This window comes from Ruditapes philippinarum, unplaced genomic scaffold, assembly GCF_026571515.1.
Source record: "Ruditapes philippinarum isolate M1 unplaced genomic scaffold, ASM2657151v2 ctg1442_1_1_1_1, whole genome shotgun sequence".
In the NCBI taxonomy this organism is placed as follows: Eukaryota; Metazoa; Mollusca; class Bivalvia; order Venerida; family Veneridae; genus Ruditapes; species Ruditapes philippinarum.
The window spans coordinates 267,900-288,734 of record NW_026854847.1 but is presented as its reverse complement, the minus strand read 5'-3'; the positions used below and the strand labels follow the sequence as shown (position 1 = coordinate 288,734).

Genomic DNA, 20,835 nt, shown 5'->3' with positions numbered 1-20,835 from the left:
ATGCATTAGTTATATTTCAAATTCCGATGTCATCATGTTCTTTCTTACAAAGTTTTGGAAACTAAAGATGCATTATATAAGCCAGGGCATTGTAAAGGATGTAGTCCCCATATAAAGGAGTACAGAGTAACTTTAATTTACAGTATTTACATGAACCCATCAAATTTCTTCTATTTTTGGATCTGTCCACTTACTTTTGGATCAGTCCATTCTCTGGAAGTTGACATGAATATAATTAGGTAATAGATGTTGTCTGAAAGAACTTGTTTGGTGATGGAGCTTACTGAAACTTTACTAATTAACTGAACTAAAAAATAACAAATTTGAATAGTTTAGTCATCAGATTATAATGCATGATTTGTAGCCTGTAGTTTGCATGTTTTTTCCTGTTAAAAGTGCCTATTGTTTTTAAGAATTCCTCAGGTTACAAAAAAAAAAAACAAGGTAGATTTAAATATATTTTATTATGTACCAGTATATGATTGTAATAATATGAATGGTTTTGCTGTCTTAAAATGCTTTTAGTGTTATTTAAACTTAAAAGTCTTAATTTAATTTTGCAAATGTTTTGGCAATGGTGGGGAAGACAATATTATAGAAATTTAGCACAGTCCCTGTGTTAAATGAATGCTTTTTAAAATTGTTTTATTTTGCCTGCTTGATATGTTCATTTATTAATGTTGATCATATTTTACACAGGATTAAATTTGTTATTGAATAAATTTAACTTTGTTATTTTTTCCAAAGAACTTTAGACAAAAACCAATGAAGAATTTAAATTATATTTCTATTTTTTATGTCCTTGATGCAAACACTTACCTGAAGAATCCAAGTCAGTTTACAGTGTGAAAGAAAAAAAAATAGAAAAAATTTTGGTTTCAGATATTAAAATTGGTCTAATACTGCATAGGGTTTTAAATTTTCTGGTTCTATATTTTGCTGCTATATGGAACTGAGTCATTTGGAAGCAAATTATAAGGTTGATCTGAAATAAAAAGGTAACTTTAGTTTTAGTATGGCTTCAACTACAATAAGTTTTACCACCAAACCTGTCTGTTTATCCTAATCAAATATCATTTGAGCCGCGTCATGACAAACCAACGACCAATGGGTGTTTGCGACCAGCATGGATCCAGACCAGCCTGCGCATCCGTGCAGTCTGATCAGGATCCATGCTTTTCGCTATCAGTTTTCTCTACTTGTTATAGGGTTTGTAAGCGAACAGCATGGATCCTGATCAGACTGCGGGGATGCACAGGCTGGTCTGGATCCATGCTGGTCGCAAACCCATTATGTTGTTTTTGTTGTGACAAGGCTCATTTTACTATTTTAAGTGACATGGAGTGTAAGCATAATAAATCTGCTGTAATTGGGCAATCTTTGGTAAAAAAAAAATATGTAAAATCTTCATGGCCAAGTTACTTTTACATATCCATGGCTAAGTGGTTACATTACATATTTTGTCTGCATGGCTAAGTGGTTAACTGACTTATGTTCCCATGGCAAAGTGGTTTATACTTATATTTTCGTCTGCATGGCGAAATGGTTTAGTTACTTTTACACCTCTTGTGGCTAAGTTGCTTTTACACTTTCATGGCTAAGATGCTTGAAATCACATTTATACAGCTACGTGGTTAAGTTGCTGTCACTGCACCTTTTCTAGATAAGCTAGTATTCCAAGTTTCATGTTGATAATAGATAATGGGCTACATTAAAAATAATTTACAGCAACAACAAGGACTACACGGCAATCATAATAGCTGGACTATTTCTTCGTCGCAAACAAGCTAAAAATTTACTTAAACATGTAGCCATAGAAAAACAGACCTCAAAATTTACATTTTCCATTTCTTTAATAGTTATAATTATGTCAATAATACTACATGGCTATATGTAAATACCTGTTATTAATGAAAAGTGAAAAATTGTCTAATAATAATTCTGAAATGACAAAAATGTAATCAACATCCAAACACACTCCTAGATGTAATTGATGTGGAAAAGTTAATAGCTATCAAGAAAACAGACCATAACATGACCTCTTTTATTATCACGAAAGCCTTTTTTTTCAATACAATATGGGGTACACAACAAAAATGTGTAAGTGGTGTAAATTATTTATGAGAAAAAAGTTGCTTTTCTGTAATAATTTCTGTTCTACAGTCTTCAAAAAACCCATCTTTCACTAAAGTGTCTTATAAAAAGCTTAAAAATGTACAAGACCAATAAAATTTACTTTTAATAAAAGTTTCCCTTTTTTATTTGAAACGAACATTGATGTGTTATTATATATAAATTAACTAATCTAAATGACAATTAAACATGAAATATTTTAAACAAAATTAAGTTAAATTCACACTTTAATATATGTATAATTGTCATAACAAATTGTTCTTTCATTTTTATTCAACTATATTCATTTTTAATGAATTGAAATTTAATATCACACGATATGAATAAAATAAATATTGGTTAGGCCAAAAAAAAAAAATTGTTTGTTTAGGGTAACCTTCCCAAAATTGCTAGGTAGGGTAGGTAGGGATTTTTTTTTATTTTTTTTTTTCAAAATCTGTCGTAAGTTCAGAGTGTTTTCTTGCACATGGCAGTCTTTCCTTCACTACTGACATTGCCTGACTTTGTATTATCATATTTTATCATGTAATCAATAATTCTGATTAAAATCTGCATAGCTTTAATGCCATTTAATGTTATTTCAATTTTGAATAACGACAATATACCCAAACATGTGTCAATTCTGATGTTTGTTTGCTACAGGCACTACTTTAAAGTTTGACTCTAACCTGAACAGCAAACATTGCAGATTCTCATCAGCTTGCATGGTTGCAATTTTGCTGATCTGAGTCTACATTGGTTGCATGGTAGGAGTAAAGCACAATTAAAGAGCTAAAATGACATGCTGTGATCTGGCTTTCAAAGTTTTAGTTAAAAAATCTAGACTTATTTCTGTTTTTCACTATTTGATATTCATGCTTTAAATACTGCACATTTCATTGAATTAACTATTGTAGTGCTGACATCTTGAAGCTCTTACAGTATTACAAAGTTTATATTTTGACACTTTTGTACAATTTAACAAAATCTATAATTCTGAATTGCACTTTTGATACACTGGTTCACATAAAAAGTGCAAATACTTCTATTTGTAAAATGACACCCTTGTCAATCAAATACTGTTTATTTTCTATCAGATACATGTATGTCAACATATCAAAGACAATAGCCAAGCTTTTTGAATTGGCATTTCGTAGATGTCATTCAAAGTATCGTCTAATAGTATCCATGGCCCATCTGAAAAAAAAGCAAAGACTAGATCTCAATAACACATGGAAAATGGGATACATTTGTCCCGGTATGAAACAAAATGATGCACAGTACAGAGTCAGACTCCAAGTCTGGCTAAAAATTTGTTTCAGTATGCAAAAAAGGATGAATGATATACTGGAAAAGCATTGCAGGTCTCCAGAATAGCTATGTACATATGACCTGTGGCTATACTTTATACTCAAGTGCACTTGATTTTCAGTGGGACTAAGGTCTCATTTGCCTCTATCTACTGTCTGTGTTTAACCTTGTTATTTATGCAATGAAATATCAATATACTAAAAAAAAAAAAATTCACAACATCCAAGTACGAAAATTATGGGTATGTCTGTTCTCGGTGTCCAAATTTTCCACCGGCAGGTAGACTCTAATATCGTCGGATTTTCGCATGGAATCAATGCAATATATATTTTTCTATCAAAACTGTCTATGAACAGATCCTTATTTACACGGAAATTACCACAATAAAGCCAGAAAGTCGGAAATCACCCAGGTCCGAAAGATGAGACCGTCATGACATGTATATTGTAGCCTGGTATTTACGCTTGAAATACTACATCAACAAAGAGATCAAACGGGTCGAACACACATGCAAACAACTGGATTTTACATACTTTTAAATGATTTTATCCTCCACGAGTGGCACTAAGTCCTATGTGCCTGTATTTTAAGAAAAATTCCACATGTATAAGAAATTCCTAAATCGGAAGTGTTCTCCCGCAACACGTGCGTGGTTCCCCGTTCCGCTCTATGTCAATGTATGTAAAACGGAAGCCGGAGAATACTTCCGGTAGGAATTACCTTCTAAAAATATCGTCTTCATGTAGAATTTTTGTTTCCAATAGCGTGATATTTATTGGACCGCAATACAGCACGAGCCAATCCAAACACGTATAACTAAAAATGACCGATCTAAATCGTCTGAGAGTTTTAAGACAGCGTCTCAAGCATTCAATTCACATTTATCCGCCCTGTGAAACTCTCTACGAATTTTTTTGTTTGTTCAGAAACGGAAAAAAAATAGTTAGGGTCGGCGCTTTTTTATAGGTAGGGTCGGGTTACCCGAAACAAACATATTTTTTTTAGGCCTTAAAGAAGGACAACATTCCATCCTAAAATCTTACCCCTATATAAAAACATAATACATGTACACTGGTACGCTAAAAATTAAAGGGATGTGAAGACCCTTTATTGTTTACTGTCATTAGAAGTTTTTTTAAAAATGTGATAACTGATAAAGAACAGTTGTAACAAATAAAGTTTACTATTTTAACATATTCAGGACATCCCTAAAATAAGGTGTCATACTATGTAAAAAATAACTACAGATTTGTCAGTTAAAATGACCTTAATATAATAATTTGAGAAAATGCCAAATATTTTCATGAATATTTGATTCATAATACAAACATCTTTCAGCACAACACCTAGATACCGAACAAACAACCCACAATTAAAATAAAAAGAAGAAAATAATGGGAAATACTAATAATATAACCTTTGTAAAACACTCCTTACAATAATTTATCAACAAAATCAGTTAACACTAAACTGTTCACACACAACACCAAAGAACATTACATTCAGTGAAATTAAAGTGTATCCCCTATTGAATAGCGAGACATTTGTCAAATAATTTATATATATATATGACATACATCATCCAGTAAATCTGGTCGCATATACATGTAGTGATGAAGATTTAATGTGAAAACTATTGGCTATTATAACTTATTGAATTGTACAATAACATACATGTATAAGAGTCGATGCAATAATTTTTAAGTGGGTGGGGGGATTTAAGCACAATATTCATAAATAAGTCAATCAAACCCATACCATTTCATAATTTGTTCATATGACAAGAAATTCATATGAATATGAGCCGCGTCACGACAAAACCAACATAATGGGTTTGCGACCAGCATGGATCCAGACCAGCCTGCGCAACCGCACAGTCTGATCAGGATCCATGCTGTTCGCTATCAGTTTCTCTACTTGTTATAGAGTATGTAAGCGAACAGCATGGATCCTGATCAGACTGCGCGGATGCGCAGGCTGGTCTGGATCCATGCTGGTCGCAAACCCATTATGTTGGTTTTGTCGTGACGCGGCTCATATATTTTACTACACATTATGATTTGGATCATAGTAAATATGCACAGTTTGATTATTGCTCTATTTATATGAAGTATTAGGTGATGAAATACAATACACTTTAGCTGAAATTTGCCGTTTATCATTTCATTAACCTATGTTTTAAATATATCAAATACAAAGATCACGATCCTTATTTCTGAAGTGTATCATGCAAATTTTATCATTCTTATGTACATTATATTTATATCAGAATTCATATATACAAAGTTCATTTATGAGTCTCATATCTACTGATTTTTGTATATAGATTTTTTTTTCATGTCAAGTCTCAAATCTGACATTTAAAAATATCGATAATTAGTCTCTTTTTTAAATAAATAAAATAAACAACTTTTGAGTACATACAGAGAAAATATATTACAATTTAAAATCTACCTGGGAGAAAAAGTCCCAGACTCTACACACTAAAGGTAAACACAAAAGGCAGTTTTAAGAAAAGATCATCTGTATACGATTATGTGACCAGTAAAAAAAAAATACAGCTGCCCAAACATAGTTTGTGTATTCTCTTATTCAAATTAAAACAAATTCAATTCAGTATTTCTAGATTTCAATAAATTTCTGCGATAAAAGTATTTTACCTTATAAAAGGAAAAAGCATAGTATATCTTTTAACCATCTTTCATATAAAAAATCTGCCTATTTAAGTTAATTCATTTGTGTCGCCAATAAAACAGATAAAAGTTTATTAAAATCATAGGACTTCAAAAATATCAACAAAAAAAAATGATTTATCCAAAGTTCCAAACTACATGTAATATTCATTCATAATTATAACACACATTAACTTGATTATGACCAAAACGCTGTAAAATACCAACGTTTACTCGCAGTAAACATCTGTTATACAATGTCATACTCTTTACAAGTACAAGTTGACACTATTAAAACCTCTGTATGCTGTATATTGTACAATTAGCACACCCTAAAAGTTTCTGCCATTTTTGACATTGTAGAAATCTTCATACATCCGCTGCTGAACATTGCTGAACTTGAGAATGCTTATTTGTTAGTGACTGTCTATCTTTGACAAAATGCAGTCTTTATCCTTCCACACTTAGCTCAAAGTTTTCAATGTCCTCCAATTCAGAGTTTACTTTGTCTGCCCACTCATCAATCTTTGAAGTCTGAAAAACATTAATGAGCAGCGTCATGACAAAACCAACATAAAGGGTTTGCTACCAGCATGGATCCAGACCAGCCTGCGCATCCGCGGAGTCTGATCAGGATCCATGCTGTTCGCTATCAGTTTCTCTACTTGTTATAGAGTTGTAAGCGAACATGGATCCTGATCAGACTGCAGCCTAATGGACATTACTGTGCTGATAATATAATGATCAATTGACATCAAAACTTAGTTAACATCTATTATTGGCATACATAAGCTACATGGAAAAGGACTGCCCCAGTTTTCAGCTGCATACATAATGTGTACTCCAGTAATTAATGTCCCAAGTTGTGACTGTGAGGACAAATAATGTCACACCACATGAAAACTATTACATCACACCATAAGAAAGCAATAAAAACACATATATCTGGACTTTCAGCCAATACAGTCTTCTTACACTGTCACATAAACCAGCTCTTGATATGATGTACTTCAATTGTTCATTTTGTAGTAATTTGACTTTGAATTCTTTTCTACATGAAAGCAAATTTCTACCAGGCAGGTGACAAACACCCTGGACAAAAGAGAGAAGCTACAATATAGATTTTATATACATGTATATATGATTTTCCCTCACTTGTCATACTGAAATTGATCAAACATGTCATACAAGTTAACTTTTTTTTATTATACATTTTTGGATTCCCACAAATAAATATGTACTATACATGTAACTTAAGAAATATCAGTCAGAGATTTACATTATTTTCGAATTTCAGGTGTCAAAGTGATGCAGGCTCTTCATAAAAGGGGTCCAACCACCAATTCAAAGTTTTCAAAGAATATTTTAAGAGGTGTATTTCCTTACTACAATGTATATTCAATAATTTACTGATCATATCTTAGATGATGCAAACACTTGTACTGCAAGATTTTATTATGATTTTAAGCAAAATCTAATAAGCCAGTATCTTATTTGGATAAATGGTGTGAAGAATCATGCATCAAAATAGATTTTTTTGAGGGTAATAGCCCTAACAGTTCAGGTTTCGGAACCTGTGAAGTTGTAAAACATAAATTATTAGAAAGAAGTTAATCAAACAAACTTACAGATAACCTGCCATAACCAGTTTCAAACTTCTTCTTGGATCTTTTATAGGATTTGTCGACTGATTTATTAAGGTTGATATTTTCACCTGAAAAACATAATTATGTCATTATAGAAACTGAAGTTGGTAAAAATAAATCAAAGAAAGCAAATGAATCCAATGTTATTAAACCACAAAACTAGTCACATATAAATGCCAAAATCTGCAAAATTCATTAGAAATATGCTACGAGAAGAAAAATATATTTTAAATTTGAAATTATCTTTTTAATACAAAACTAACTAATTTCTAACTTTATATTTTAGTTTGAATGACATACATGTGAACAAGATTTCCCTTTTAACTGAGATGCCTTTAAGTTACAATGTACAATATTTCAATTGAAGTATATGCCCTGGGCAGGGCTTTTCTTACAGAAATTGTGAAGGGGCCTGGGCCTTGTCATTTTATGAAAAAATTGCACGGTAAATAGGACAATTGTGAAAGTAATTTTTGAACAAATTAAAGGTAAAATTGCTTTAAATATTTTAACTCACTGATTCAAATTGGTCAAAACTGAGTTTCTACACATTTATCCATATCCTATTGTATTTATAAAGTAAAACAAAAACAATTTAGTAACTAAAATCAAAGTATGATAATTTGCAAAATCTGCAAAGAATTGTGAATTTTTTCCCTCTGTTTTGTGAAAATAAGTGAAATTTTGGATTGTGAAGGGGCCTTTTATAGGCCCCATTATAGAAGGTAAAAAAGCCCTGCTGGGAAGTAGAGTTACAATTCAACAAAATACCTGAATCATCTTCATCCAAAGTAAATGCTGGGGAGCTTTCTCTTTTCCTTCTATTTGCTTTTTTAGGGCTGGGTGTAGGGATTATTTCCATGGAACCATAATCAGATGTTGGCGTATCTAACCGTTGAACAGGCGACAGCTTTGCAATGTTCTCTTTTAGTCCCGTGAAATTTTTCTTCGGCTTAAACTCGTTAGGTGTTGATGTATTTTTTGCTGCATGTTTAGAGACCTTTTTCGTTGCCAATTTTTTACTTTTACCAGAAACCTCAGCTGGGGTTGAAGTTTTAGCCGCATTAAATCTAGGCATGGTCTGTCTGGGGGACACAAAGATTGCACTATCGTTAGAAGAACTGCTCTCTTCTGCCTCCATATATGAAACACTTCCAGAAAACTTACTTTCAGTGCCATTAGTGGAGGATCTAAGTTTCTTTCTTTCAACAGAGTCATTTTCAACTGTTTTAGAGTCACTGGATCTTTTCATTCGCGTTGGCGTTTTTGATTTTCTATCGCGTATAATTGGTGAGATATCATCCAAATTTGGTTGAGGAATGGGCTTCAATGCCCTGAATCGACTATTTCCCTGCTTTGTTTCTTTCTGTTGCTCAACATTTGCATTTTGTATTGAGATAATAACTTTTGAAGATCTTCCTTTAGGTGTCACCGTTGCTTTGGAAACAGCATCTGCTGTTTTCGTACTGCCAGCTTTCAATTTAATTTTGTCACTGCTCACCTGCTTTGTTTTTGTACTTTTCCCTTTACCAGTTGTTTTCTTTACCTTTTTTTTCTCGTCAGATTTAGACACAACTTGCTTCTTACTGTTGTTTTTACTGCTGTCGCTTAGAGGCGATTCTCCCATAAAATCGTACAATGATGACGGTGTGGTGGCTGCTACCTGTGGAGAGGATCTTGTTATACGGACAGACTCCATTTCAGCTGCTAATTTAGGACTCTGAAATACAATAACATGCATTGCAAAATAACTGTGAAAAATTATTACACTTTAGAGATTTGGTGAGATAAAGTTAAACTTTATTTGTTTGTGTTAGATCAGAGACAGCTGCTTTCATTGAATGTTTGAAAATTATGTGTTTTTATGAATAAAGATATGTTAATAATGTATTTGTTTTAAACCTTCAATAACGATTTTAAAGATATGTATTAAGTTTCAAGTGAATTCCAATGTTTATGATCACTTTATTTTGAAATAAATCTTTCCTTTAAAAGTGGCTATAATATACAATTATATAACTAAGTCATAAGTGAACTTAACATTATTCCAAAAAAGATAACACAAATACAAGAGAATATACCTGTTTTTTGTTCAACTCTCCTCCATGCTGCTTTACCTTTCCTGTTTCTGAAGAAGAAAGATAAAAAAAATCACTAAACCTTCAAGTTAACCATTAATTGATATATATTCACAGGGGTTTTTTTTACTAACAAATTGACACCGATAGTCGGCGTCTTCCCCTCGGTAAATAGCCAAGTTTTTTCCCCCAAAAAATTCTATTTTCCTTTAAACTGGATCAGATTTAATAATTACATGGTTTAAAATATTATTTTTCTTCATTTTATGCAGGATAAACCACCAATTGTTGTCCAAAATAACCAAAAACATTGCAGAAACTGCAAGTACTGTCTCAACATGGAGGCAGCCATTTTTTTTCTTGGCTATATCCCGTACTGAACGGTACTATTTCTGGAAATCAGTTGCTATCAAAATATTGTCATTTTCTTGGTTATTTTTAGTAAAGTAATATATTTTGTACTTCTTATTATGAAAATGACTTATATGGAGCTTAAGTGTGTCACAAATACACTATTATACCTATACTGTATTAACTTTCATATAAAAATATTAGTATAAAAACCATTCACCACCATACATATTAAGAAAATATGTTATACTGCAAAGAATATTTTGCATGATGATAAAGTTTTTAAGGGGAAAAAGATATAGTTGTAACTCTCTACTATGTAGTTAAGTATATAGTATAAATAACGTCATAATAAAGTTTCCCCAAATTGACTTTTTTCGTATATTTTTTCCCCTCCCTACCAGCGTCCAGCGTCTTCCCCTTTTCCTAAAAAAAACCCCTGATTCAAAATTATATTATTTTTTAAATCATTCTTTAGATGTAACAATGCCCTTGTCATGTGAATATGCAAAATAGTATGAAAAATAAAATCATAAGATAATTTATAGGTTTAAAACAGCTAATCATAGTACTACATATCAGAGACATAGATCACATTTGTTATCTATGTCTCTGTACATATCTTATTAGCCTGGGTTCCAGTCCAGGGCCAAAACACCATTTTTGGGAAGGGGCCTCAGCCTTTTTCTTGGGGAAAATGAGCGTGATTTTGGCATACTTTGGGAAAAGAGGCTAGTTTGGTTGGGGAAAGCGGACAAGTGGCTCTGAAAAAATAATTTCGATCCCTGACAGGTCACTTCTGTCTTTTTCTTGGCTAGAAACAGTCAGTTTGTTTACAAAAAATAAACAATGCAAAATACTCCTTGTTAATTTTACCCCTACATCCACTTTCAACAGCCTTGCTATTGTGTTAACCCTTTAGAAATGTAGTTCAGTGTCCACTTTGTAATCAAGAGGTGTACTTTAGAGTTCAAACCCTAACTGGCAACAATATAAAGAAATATCATTAACCACAATCGCGAAATCCGATGACAAACAAGGAAATACTGCAGCCGTTTTATATACAGTAATCAATAGAATTACTGAAGTTAACACATACCAGCGCTTTTTATTAATTTCTGCTTTTTGGACATTACTTCTATGTTCTGTTGGATTCTTTACAAGTAAGGGCCATAAAATAAAACTGCTTCCCTCCAAACTGTTGTTTTGGAAATCCCGCTTCAAGTGGTTGTACACCACTAAATTAAGAAACACGACTTTCGAACCCAATAGATTTCGACCCAAGCAAATTGATTGTCTTTTTATTTCAAACATCTTAGTAGTCTTTACCAACAGACAACAGCTTATTACTGATATATATTTATAACTGTAATACATTATTTTGAAGGTTAAATGTGAATCACCAGTATAAGTCAATAATAATAGCCTTTATTGTTACGAACCTTAATTTTGAACATTTAGTTATCTAAGTCCTAACATGTATGACTAAAGCCAACTCTGGGATGCCTTTGTTTTAGGCCAGAATACCGTAAAAGGTGAAGATATTGACCATACCGAAATAATATAATTCATTTTTCTCAATTAGAGCTGACATTGTTTGGTTATCATGTGACATTATGCGGAATATTTCCATGATTTCATTATATATATACATTTCAAAAGAGTAACTGTTATAATGGTCATTGACCAATAATTGATATTAAAATAATAATATGCCTAAATTATAAAAAGACTGTCCACTCTTTCTATAATTTGAACGTTACAAGTTAATTCTGACCAGGTACGTATATATACCTGATTCTGACGGATAGGCCTATATGTAACCCATGTTAACTAGTTATTTATCATTCATGCAAAGCAAATTATAACATATTGAAACAGATTATAAACTTATTTATGAACTTATTTTGTCTTTTATCTGTTCCCTCACTTTGTACCCTTGGGAAGGCATTTGATGTCACTTTTGGGAATGAGTTAATTCATAGTTTAGTGGATTTTCATGAATTCTAAAACGTCGTTCTTGATTTTGTTTTTTGCTATATATATATATATATATATATATATATATATATATATATATATATAATATATATATATATATATATATATATATATATATATATATATATATATATATATAATATATATATATATATATATATATATATTGTGTGTGTACTATCCTAAACACGTTATATATTGCACCGACTGCACGGAAATCTCTTGTGAACAATTTGCACAAATTTAACATGGTGTATATGAGTTTGGCGAATGAACGCAAAATGACCTAGTTTGCCGAACCACTATGCTATTTAATCAGTTTTCATATCCCTTTATCTATACTCCTGTCCATCGTATATGTAGCATATTTGTTTGTAAACTTTTAAGTTAAACTGCAGACAACATGAGAGCATCTGATTAAGTAAACTAGACGCGTATTTTTCGTGATACAGATACATTTAAGCAAGAATTCAAGCATAAGTTAAGCGCAAACGAATAAAATTTCATTATGACGGATGTAAATTTATCTGCAATACTTTACAAAAAGCTTGATCTCCGCTTGGTAAGTTTATCTAATATTTATTTTGATGTTATTTTTAGCACACATATTGTACATGTGTACATGTCGAGATCTCAGTGTATTACATTCAAGTTACTAATTGTACATGGAGTGTCTATAGATCATACACAATATAACGAAATTAAATGCAATACTCTTTGCTTTTTTAGGAAGAGAGGCCGATACCAGAGCCAGCAAAGGGAGGTAAGTACACTTGGTCGGATTTTGAGTTATAGGGCATGCTTAATTTCGTAAATTGGCAATGCATGTTTGAATTATTTTTGGCCGCTGTAGTGAATTTCAAGAAAATATAAAATCAGCATTGAATAGTGAATGACTGAACTCAGCTTATTATTAAAAATATGAACATGGACAATACTTAACGAACATTAGATTCGATTGTACTTGTGCAGATTGAACATTAAAGCTGCATGGCTCCAGATGAGCCAAAATATTTCAATAATATTAAACTTGAAAAACCTGTTTTAAAATTTTAAGAAAAGTAAACAGATTAAAGATTCAAGTGATAATTTATATCTTATGTGCAATTAATGACTTTTTTCTGCAGTATTTATCACCATATTTCTACTGCCTAACTAACGCAGTACGGGCTATTTTTGCATATTTTGACCTCTTTTGGGTAATACGCAATGTGTCAATTACTTTCTTTGTTTATTTCACAATATTTTACTTTTAGATACATTTTTAAAATGTTCATGAAACTTATGACGAATCTGGATGCGTGAACACCATCTTATTTAGAGAAGGGTACCAAAATATTATATCTGCGTATATATCATATTGATGTTTGAATTCAGTGTCAAAGGTTACAATGACTGAAACTACCTAAGCCACGTATAATTAGCTTCTGGAATTTTCAATCAATTTGTTACATATTATGATAATACGTTTTGATACAATAAACCACTTGTCGTGATGATCTTAATTGATGATATGGTGGATAAAGTAGCTAAAATTTTAACAAAAGTGGCATTATGCTCATTTTTCGATGCCAAATTGAGTTGAATTTGTGAAATATTTTAAAAGATTGTCAATTTTTATGGTAATTGACCAATACTTGATAATAAAATTTGTTTATGATACAATATAGAAACTACATGTATACCTAAACTATAAAAGACTGCCCACTCTTTTTTAGTGAATTGAGCGATACATTCTGAACGATATCTATTGAAATTTCCATTGGTCAAATGAGCCGCGTCACGACAAAACCAACATAGTGAGTTTGCGACCAGCATGGATCCAGACGAGCCTGCGCATCTACGCAGTCTGATCAGGATCCATGCTGTTCGCTTACCAACCCTATTACAAGTAGAGAAACTGATAGCGAACAGCATGGATCCTGATCAGACTGTGCGGATGCGCAGGCTGGTCTGGATCCATGCTGGTCGCAAACTCACTATGTTGGTTTTGTCATGGCGCGGCTCAAATGAATTATTGGTTATATAAAATTGAACAAAATGATAGCGAAAAGTAGTTATTTTTATATTTACCTGTTCACTGAATATTTACACTTGGATGGTCATAATGCCACTTTAAAGCAGCACGCCTCCAGATTCATGTTAATTTTCATGAAAATTTTTGAAATGTATTTAAAATTAAATATTGTTAGGTGAACAAAAAAGTAATTTATACATTGCAATCAGCACTTATAATCCATGAAAAATACCAAAAAAGGTCAACATATGCAAAAATAGTCCTTACTGCGTTAGTAACGCAGTAGAAATAGGTGATAAATTACTGAAAATCAGTCTTAAACTGCACATAACATTTTAAATATAACCTGGATCTTGAATGTTTTTACCTTTCTTAAAATTTTAGTACATTTTTTCTTAATATTGATTTGATTTTCTTGAATTATTTTGGGTCATCTGGATGTGTGCAGCTTTAAATCATATCATATAATTGTAGAAGTACAGTTATGTATGCAGAAAGTTGGAATTTGTGGATCTGACGTACACTACTGGCAGCACGGCCGTATTGGTGACCGTTTCATTGTGACAGGACCCATGCTTCTAGGGCATGAGTGCAGTGCAGTAGTAACCAAAGTAGGAGAAGGTGTATCTCATCTTAAAGTTGGTATGCTATTTTATATTATATTTCACTACTCATATTATATATGGGGTCGTCCGTGGCCGAGTGGTTATGGTCGTTGACTTCAAACCACTTGCCCCTCACCGCTGTGGGTTCCCGACAGGGACTTTGAATTCTTTCATGTGAGGAAGCTATCCAGCTAGCTTACGAAACGTCGGTGGTTCTTCTCTGGTACCCGTTCGTGCCTGAAATAATGCACCTGAGGTCTTCTTTCACCAGTTAAACTGGAACGTCGCCATATGACATAATTATACTGTGTTGGTGTGACGTAAATCCCAATAAAACAAATAAACACATAATATTTTATTCTATTGACTTTTAATGGTTGCCGAGAGAAGACGACATTTAACAATATTGTTTCTTTACATAATGGTATATAATGAAATAATAAAGGTTACTTGTTTTATGTTTAATGTTTAATAATCTTTTCAAAGTTAAAAGGCCTCTTTTTATAGCCTAAGGATTAAGGTAGGTGTTTTTAAGCACGATCACATTAGGGATGTTGAACACTTCCGTATGAGGCAGCCATACATACGAGCCGATACAATATGCGGAGAAGTACTACGAATATTTCAGAACAAACTAAATGAAAGCTAGATAAAATACAACTTTAGATTATTTCAAAGACCATGTTTAAATATATAAATTATACATGTATATGAACCATTGAAACTATAAATCTAGCCTCAATTAAAAAGCTTAAATGGTATAACTTATTTGTCGGAAGCGAGAAAAATGCCACAATAGAAAATGTACTGTAACCTAGAAAATACTTTGAAATATACATTATTCTAATGCATTTGTATCAAATTATAGCTTTAAAGGATAATCGTCTTCATCGTGTTAATCGCTGTTTTAAAACCTTTTTAAAGTGAATTGGTACATAATATAGAAGGTCTGAAATACCATGAAAATCACGTATGTAGACTTAAGTTTCGTGCGTGACAACAAACCACGTAGAAAGTTATAGTACAGATGTAGGTGTTTTACATACATGAACTGATATGAGATATCTTTATATTGCAGATAATATTTTTTTCTGGAACAAAATATAAAGTATTCATGATATAGATGTCCATCCTTAATCGTTTACAGCATTTTTTTTTCATAAAAAAAACTTTTTAAAAGATATTCAGATGATACATTTCTAATGGTTTTTTTATCAATATATGAAATACGTACTAAAATGTACCAACTGTAGAACGATTCTCTTTAATTTCTTAAGATGAAGTGCTTATTATTTCAGGAGATCGAGTTGCTATAGAGCCACATGGGGTGTGTCGCACATGTGAACAATGCAAAAGTGGGCGGTATAACCTCTGTCCGAATGTGTTCTTCTTAGCCACGCCTCCTGACAGTGGAGCACTAGCAAGATATCACGTGCATGGAGCAGATTTTGTATTCAAGTAAGGTTAAAATCACCAATAAGTGTTACTATGCATACATACGATACATTTAATAGGCTAGGAAAAGTTACGATTGAAAGATATAGTGAGTTAAACAGAAACGATTGAAGAAATGCCTAATTCGCTGCATATTATAACCATCAATTTTGTATTTTGGTCATTCACACGTTATGTCGGAAAATATGAGGCTTTAAAGGGCTAACAACCATCTGAACAGTTGTCTAAAAAAGAGAAGTACAGATTACGGACCAATACTATCATCAAAAGCCAGAGTATTACATAGTATCCGAAAAAAAAACTACCGTGTTTTAGAAGAAAAATAATGAAGCCGAATATTCAATAAAATATCGAAAAAATACCATTCAAGAATTCATGTGAAATAGTAATACAATAGTTTAATAGCACACAACTAGTGTCTTGGATTACAGATGGGTGATCAGATGTGTGAAAAGATAATTCTAACTTTTTTGTATCTTAAGTACGTGAGTAGAAAAGATTTTTTTCGGTACAGCTGTGCTATAGGCAGTACAAATGTAATTCTATAGTTAAAGTCTTGATGACATTTTACTTGTTATACTATCATTCACGTTGCATTTATATAAAATTCAAATCCCAACCCTAGTACTTAAATCTGATGGACACTGCGATTATGGTTCGCCATACACACTAACAATTATCTACATTACTTTCAGATTACCCGATAACGTGAGCTTTGAGGAAGGGGCCCTTATCGAACCATTGTCCGTGGGTCTTCATGCATGCCGACGAGCCCGACTTGCTATGGGTCACAGAGTGTTAGTTTGTGGAGCTGGGCCTATTGGATTGTGTGCAATGTTGTCGGCGAAGGCATTTGGTGCTTCGGCAGTATGTGTAACAGGTATTATCGCGGTTTTGATACAGTTATAGAATTCCGTTTTACGACGATTGTAGATGTCAGTCTGTGTCGAAATAATATAGAACAGTTCGGAAAGCTACGTAAGTTTTAAAGAGATGTTTCTCCCTGTTGAATGTAATAACATTTATAAATACGTATGTATTACTTCTAACCTGAGCCGTCCATGAAAGAAAGATTGTGTTGTTTTACAAGAAAGTTTTTAGGATGTGCCCCTGTTCATGAGCATTCATTTGTTCTCCGATGTCGTTCGCTAACAGTTAATGAGCTAATGATTTGAGCAAGTTCTAAAATAAATCCCGAAAGATCTTCTAAATGAGTACTAGTATATAAATATTTTTGATTTTATAGACATAGACCCAAAACGTCTTGAATTTGCAAAGGAGGTCGGCGCTACACATACTGTATTGATAGAGCGTGGATCCAGCGAAGAGGAAGTTGCCAAGAAAGTAGCGGAAACACTAGGTGGCGCTCCTGACAGAACTATTGAATGCAGTGGAGCCCAGTTTTCTGTTAACCTTGGCGTCTTTGTAAGAATATGTCGTTGATAAACTACAAGAACTACAAAGTTAATTGAGACAATATAAAATAAATGAATCGGTTATTCCATTTTGATGCGCAATTTCATTTACAAATATTTTATTTGTATGCCTTATTGTTTAAAAGAATGCTTTCACACAGTATGGCTCTTTAACAAAGAAATATTTTGATATTGCCTTCTTTTTGAGGTTCAAACTAAATGTTAAATGTAAAGAAATTCGATAAAGCAAAACTATGTTTTTTTTGTTTAGACATTTAAAAGTATAATTTCGCTTCTGACTATATTATCTTTATTTGTTGATTCCAGGCAACTAAACCAGGTGGAGTTTTCACAATTGTTGGACACGGACCAAACAAGGTTGAGTTTCCGGTTGTAAGTTTGGTTGCTAAGGAAATCGAGATAGTCGGCTCTTTTAGATATATCAACACGTGAGTACATATAGAATATATATATGAATCCAAAAAAAAAGAGTAATTGGTAAACATAGTTTCTAAAAGTTGATGTCATCCAAAGTGAGACAATTTTTACTTTCTGTATCTTTTCTTTCAGCTTTATTAGTTGCCTACCGGTTTAACCGGAGGGGACTTTATGTTTACCCTCCGTCCGTCTGTCTGTCTGTCTGTCAGTCCGTCCATCAACAAAACTGGATCCCGCGATAACGCAAAAAGGACTGAAAATATTTTTATGAAACTTGATATATGGATAAATGGCAGTATGGAGATTATGCACGTCTTTTTCTTTTCTTCCTATGTTGAAAATTCTGGTTGCTATGGCAACAAATAGACTGAAAATATGGCAAATTTTACACATAAATAACTCAAAAAGTACTGAAAATATTTTTATGAAACTTAAAATATGGGTAGATGACAGTCTGGAAATTATGCTTTTTTTCCTATGTTGAAAATTCTTGTTGCTATGGCAACAAATAAACTGAATTTCAAGATTTCTGATTTGAATTTTTACGCTTTTTCACTATAAGTTCTTTATTTCTTAAGGTGTTTACTTCAAACTTTAAACTTTTTACAACTCTAGCACAAACATTATCAGAATTACCTCCCTTGAACTTAGAATTTTTATGAAAAAAAATTTTGTCTTTTTTAAATAACTTCTTTATTTCTAAATGTATCTACTTCAAACTTCATATATATGTTTCTTATTATCACTCAACATTTGTAAGAAGGTTAAATACTCTAGCAAGACTATTTCTAGAATTATGTCCCCCTTAGAACTTAGATTTTTTTCGAGAAATTGGTATTTTTTACTCAAACTTCTTCACTCCTGATATGATTTACTTTAAAATCCCACATCATAATAATATGACAAGGTTTATAAATGTAGATCCATAATTTCAGAATTATCTCCTCCTTAAACTTTGATTTTTTCTTATTCATTCTTTATCTTTCTTATTTCTTTATGGACTTTCTTCAAATTTAAAAGTAACATTCATTATCAACACCTACATTATATTTTATTTTTGTTTTTAATTTTCATTTTTGTTACTTACTATACATTATAGTTAATGCTATATTTGAAAATTGTTATTTTTTTACTAATCTTCTTTGTGACTATAAATGGTATCTTTAAACTTAAAGTAAAACTCACATCAATGTTCATAAATCTGGCATCGTTTTTTTCAAGAGTTATCTCCTCTTTAAGAATTTTGTATTAAAATATGTTATATTTTGGTAACAGGGCTGTTTAAAAAATAACTTAAGAGTCTCTTTCAGTCTGTCGACCTGTTTGTTCATAAAAATTGTTTCCTGAGATCACTTTTCAAGATTTTTTCCAACAAATTGACTTAAAATAGAGAAAAGTTGAAACATTAGTTATACTTATTCATCCTGAGAAAATTGGACCTTTTGATTATCTGTTGTATAACCATAATTTCCTTACTAGGCAGGGAAACTTAACACATTACTATGATATAGACAAACTTAGAACCCAAAAGATTTAAGTTCATTCATGTCATTCATTCACTGGTAAAATTAAATGGCCAATGACCCATCAGAATGTTGCTGGGGTTCTAACCGGTAGGGGACTAATGGATTGCTTGCAATACTATGATAATTGCTTGTTTAGATTATTTAGAATCTATAGCAGGCTTCATCACTGCAAGCAATGTTATAAATATATAACAAATAGTTAGATGCAACTATGTTTAAAACATTAAATGTCAATGAATTGAATTAGACCAGGTTTGAAACCATATATAAACAATGAAAAATCTGAATTCTTTAAACAGCAGGCCTTTTGAAATTTGTTACATATTCTACAGATGGCAAACGGCAATAGATATGATATCTTGCGGGAAAATCAACGTGGCTCCCTTAGTTACCCATAGATACACATTAGAGGAAACAATGCAAGCGTTTGAGATGTCCAAATCGGGTCAAGGGGTCAAAGTGATGATCGACTGTGCAAAGAAATAGATCATGCACATGAAAATGGATAGCATGGCGTTTGAAGTCTTAAATAATGTTTTATTCCTATATAATCATTTGTTCCATCTAAAGTTGATATCTTTTTATTGAAGTGTTAAGATTACAAGTTTTTTAATGATGATGAAGAATAAACGGGTTAAAATAATCTTCTTGTTCTTTTTTTCTGTATTTTATCACTTTCTTTATTGCAAAGAATTGATTTGTCAAAGAGGTCTTACAGATTTTTCTGTAATGGGAAAGTGCTGATGTAAGCTTTATTGAAAAGTGTAAACCAAGGTTTATTATTTATAAAGTAGAACTATATCAGTGTCAGATATAAAAATGCAATAAAAGTTACTTATTCAGATTTATCATCGTCGGTTATCCACAGTTTACGTATATGATCCTGTACAATGTAATATGTACGGAAAATATACCGTGGGTAGCCGATGTTGCTTATATATCTGACTGAGCTTAGGGCCAGGTTGAAACAATGTCACAGTTACTACTATAATCAATGTGTACCAGTGTGTAGTGGGTCTGAATTATGCCCAAATTTACATGCAGGGTGTTTCCAAAGTTTGATGACCATGACTCGACGATAGAGGACACATGTAGATAATCTGCATGTCTTCAACCAAGTATTCCAGCACAAAACACATGATGCGCCACTTACAGACTGAACCTGCGACTCAATCTGAAATCCATATGTCTGACGTCTCGGCTAATTT

At 32.2% G+C, this 20,835-nt stretch overlaps 2 protein-coding genes across 2 annotated transcripts; one reads left to right on the top strand and one right to left on the bottom strand.

Annotated features, from left to right (window-relative positions):
• Positions 1–1,834: 1,834 nt before the first annotated feature.
• On the bottom strand, positions 1,835–11,441 carry LOC132741284 (uncharacterized). Its single transcript, XM_060729416.1, has 5 exons — positions 11,270–11,441; positions 9,823–9,869; positions 8,513–9,461; positions 7,724–7,809; positions 1,835–6,629 (listed from the first exon to the last, which is right to left on the bottom strand). Exons 1-5 carry the CDS (start codon positions 11,301–11,303, stop codon positions 6,546–6,548), a joined length of 1,200 nt encoding a protein of 399 aa, XP_060585399.1. The 5' UTR covers positions 11,304–11,441; the 3' UTR covers positions 1,835–6,545.
• A 1,128-nt stretch (positions 11,442–12,569) lies between these two features.
• On the top strand, positions 12,570–20,270 carry LOC132741283 (sorbitol dehydrogenase-like). Its single transcript, XM_060729415.1, has 8 exons — positions 12,570–12,733; positions 12,901–12,934; positions 14,663–14,830; positions 16,092–16,251; positions 16,944–17,128; positions 17,495–17,673; positions 17,991–18,112; positions 19,960–20,270. The coding sequence occupies exons 1-8, from the start codon at positions 12,680–12,682 to the stop codon at positions 20,111–20,113; spliced, it is 1,056 nt and encodes a 351-aa protein (XP_060585398.1). The 5' UTR covers positions 12,570–12,679; the 3' UTR covers positions 20,114–20,270.
• Positions 20,271–20,835: the final 565 nt, after the last annotated feature.

Bases quoted from the DNA above. Each gene is read 5' to 3' on its own strand.
- LOC132741283 (XM_060729415.1), top strand. From the start codon at position 12,680: ATGACGGATGTAAATTTATCTGCAATACTTTACAAAAAGCTTGATCTC. The intron at 12,935-14,662 runs GTAAGTACACTT...ATATAATTGTAG, and splicing joins ACCAGAGCCAGCAAAGGGAG to AAGTACAGTTATGTATGCAG. The intron at 14,831-16,091 runs GTATGCTATTTT...TTATTATTTCAG, and splicing joins TGTATCTCATCTTAAAGTTG to GAGATCGAGTTGCTATAGAG.
- LOC132741284 (XM_060729416.1), bottom strand. From the start codon at position 11,303: ATGTCCAAAAAGCAGAAATTAATAAAAAGCGCTG. The intron at 9,870-11,269 runs GTATGTGTTAAC...TTTCTTCTTCAG, and splicing joins GAAATTAATAAAAAGCGCTG to AAACAGGAAAGGTAAAGCAG. The intron at 9,462-9,822 runs GTATATTCTCTT...ATTGTATTTCAG, and splicing joins GAGAGTTGAACAAAAAACAG to AGTCCTAAATTAGCAGCTGA.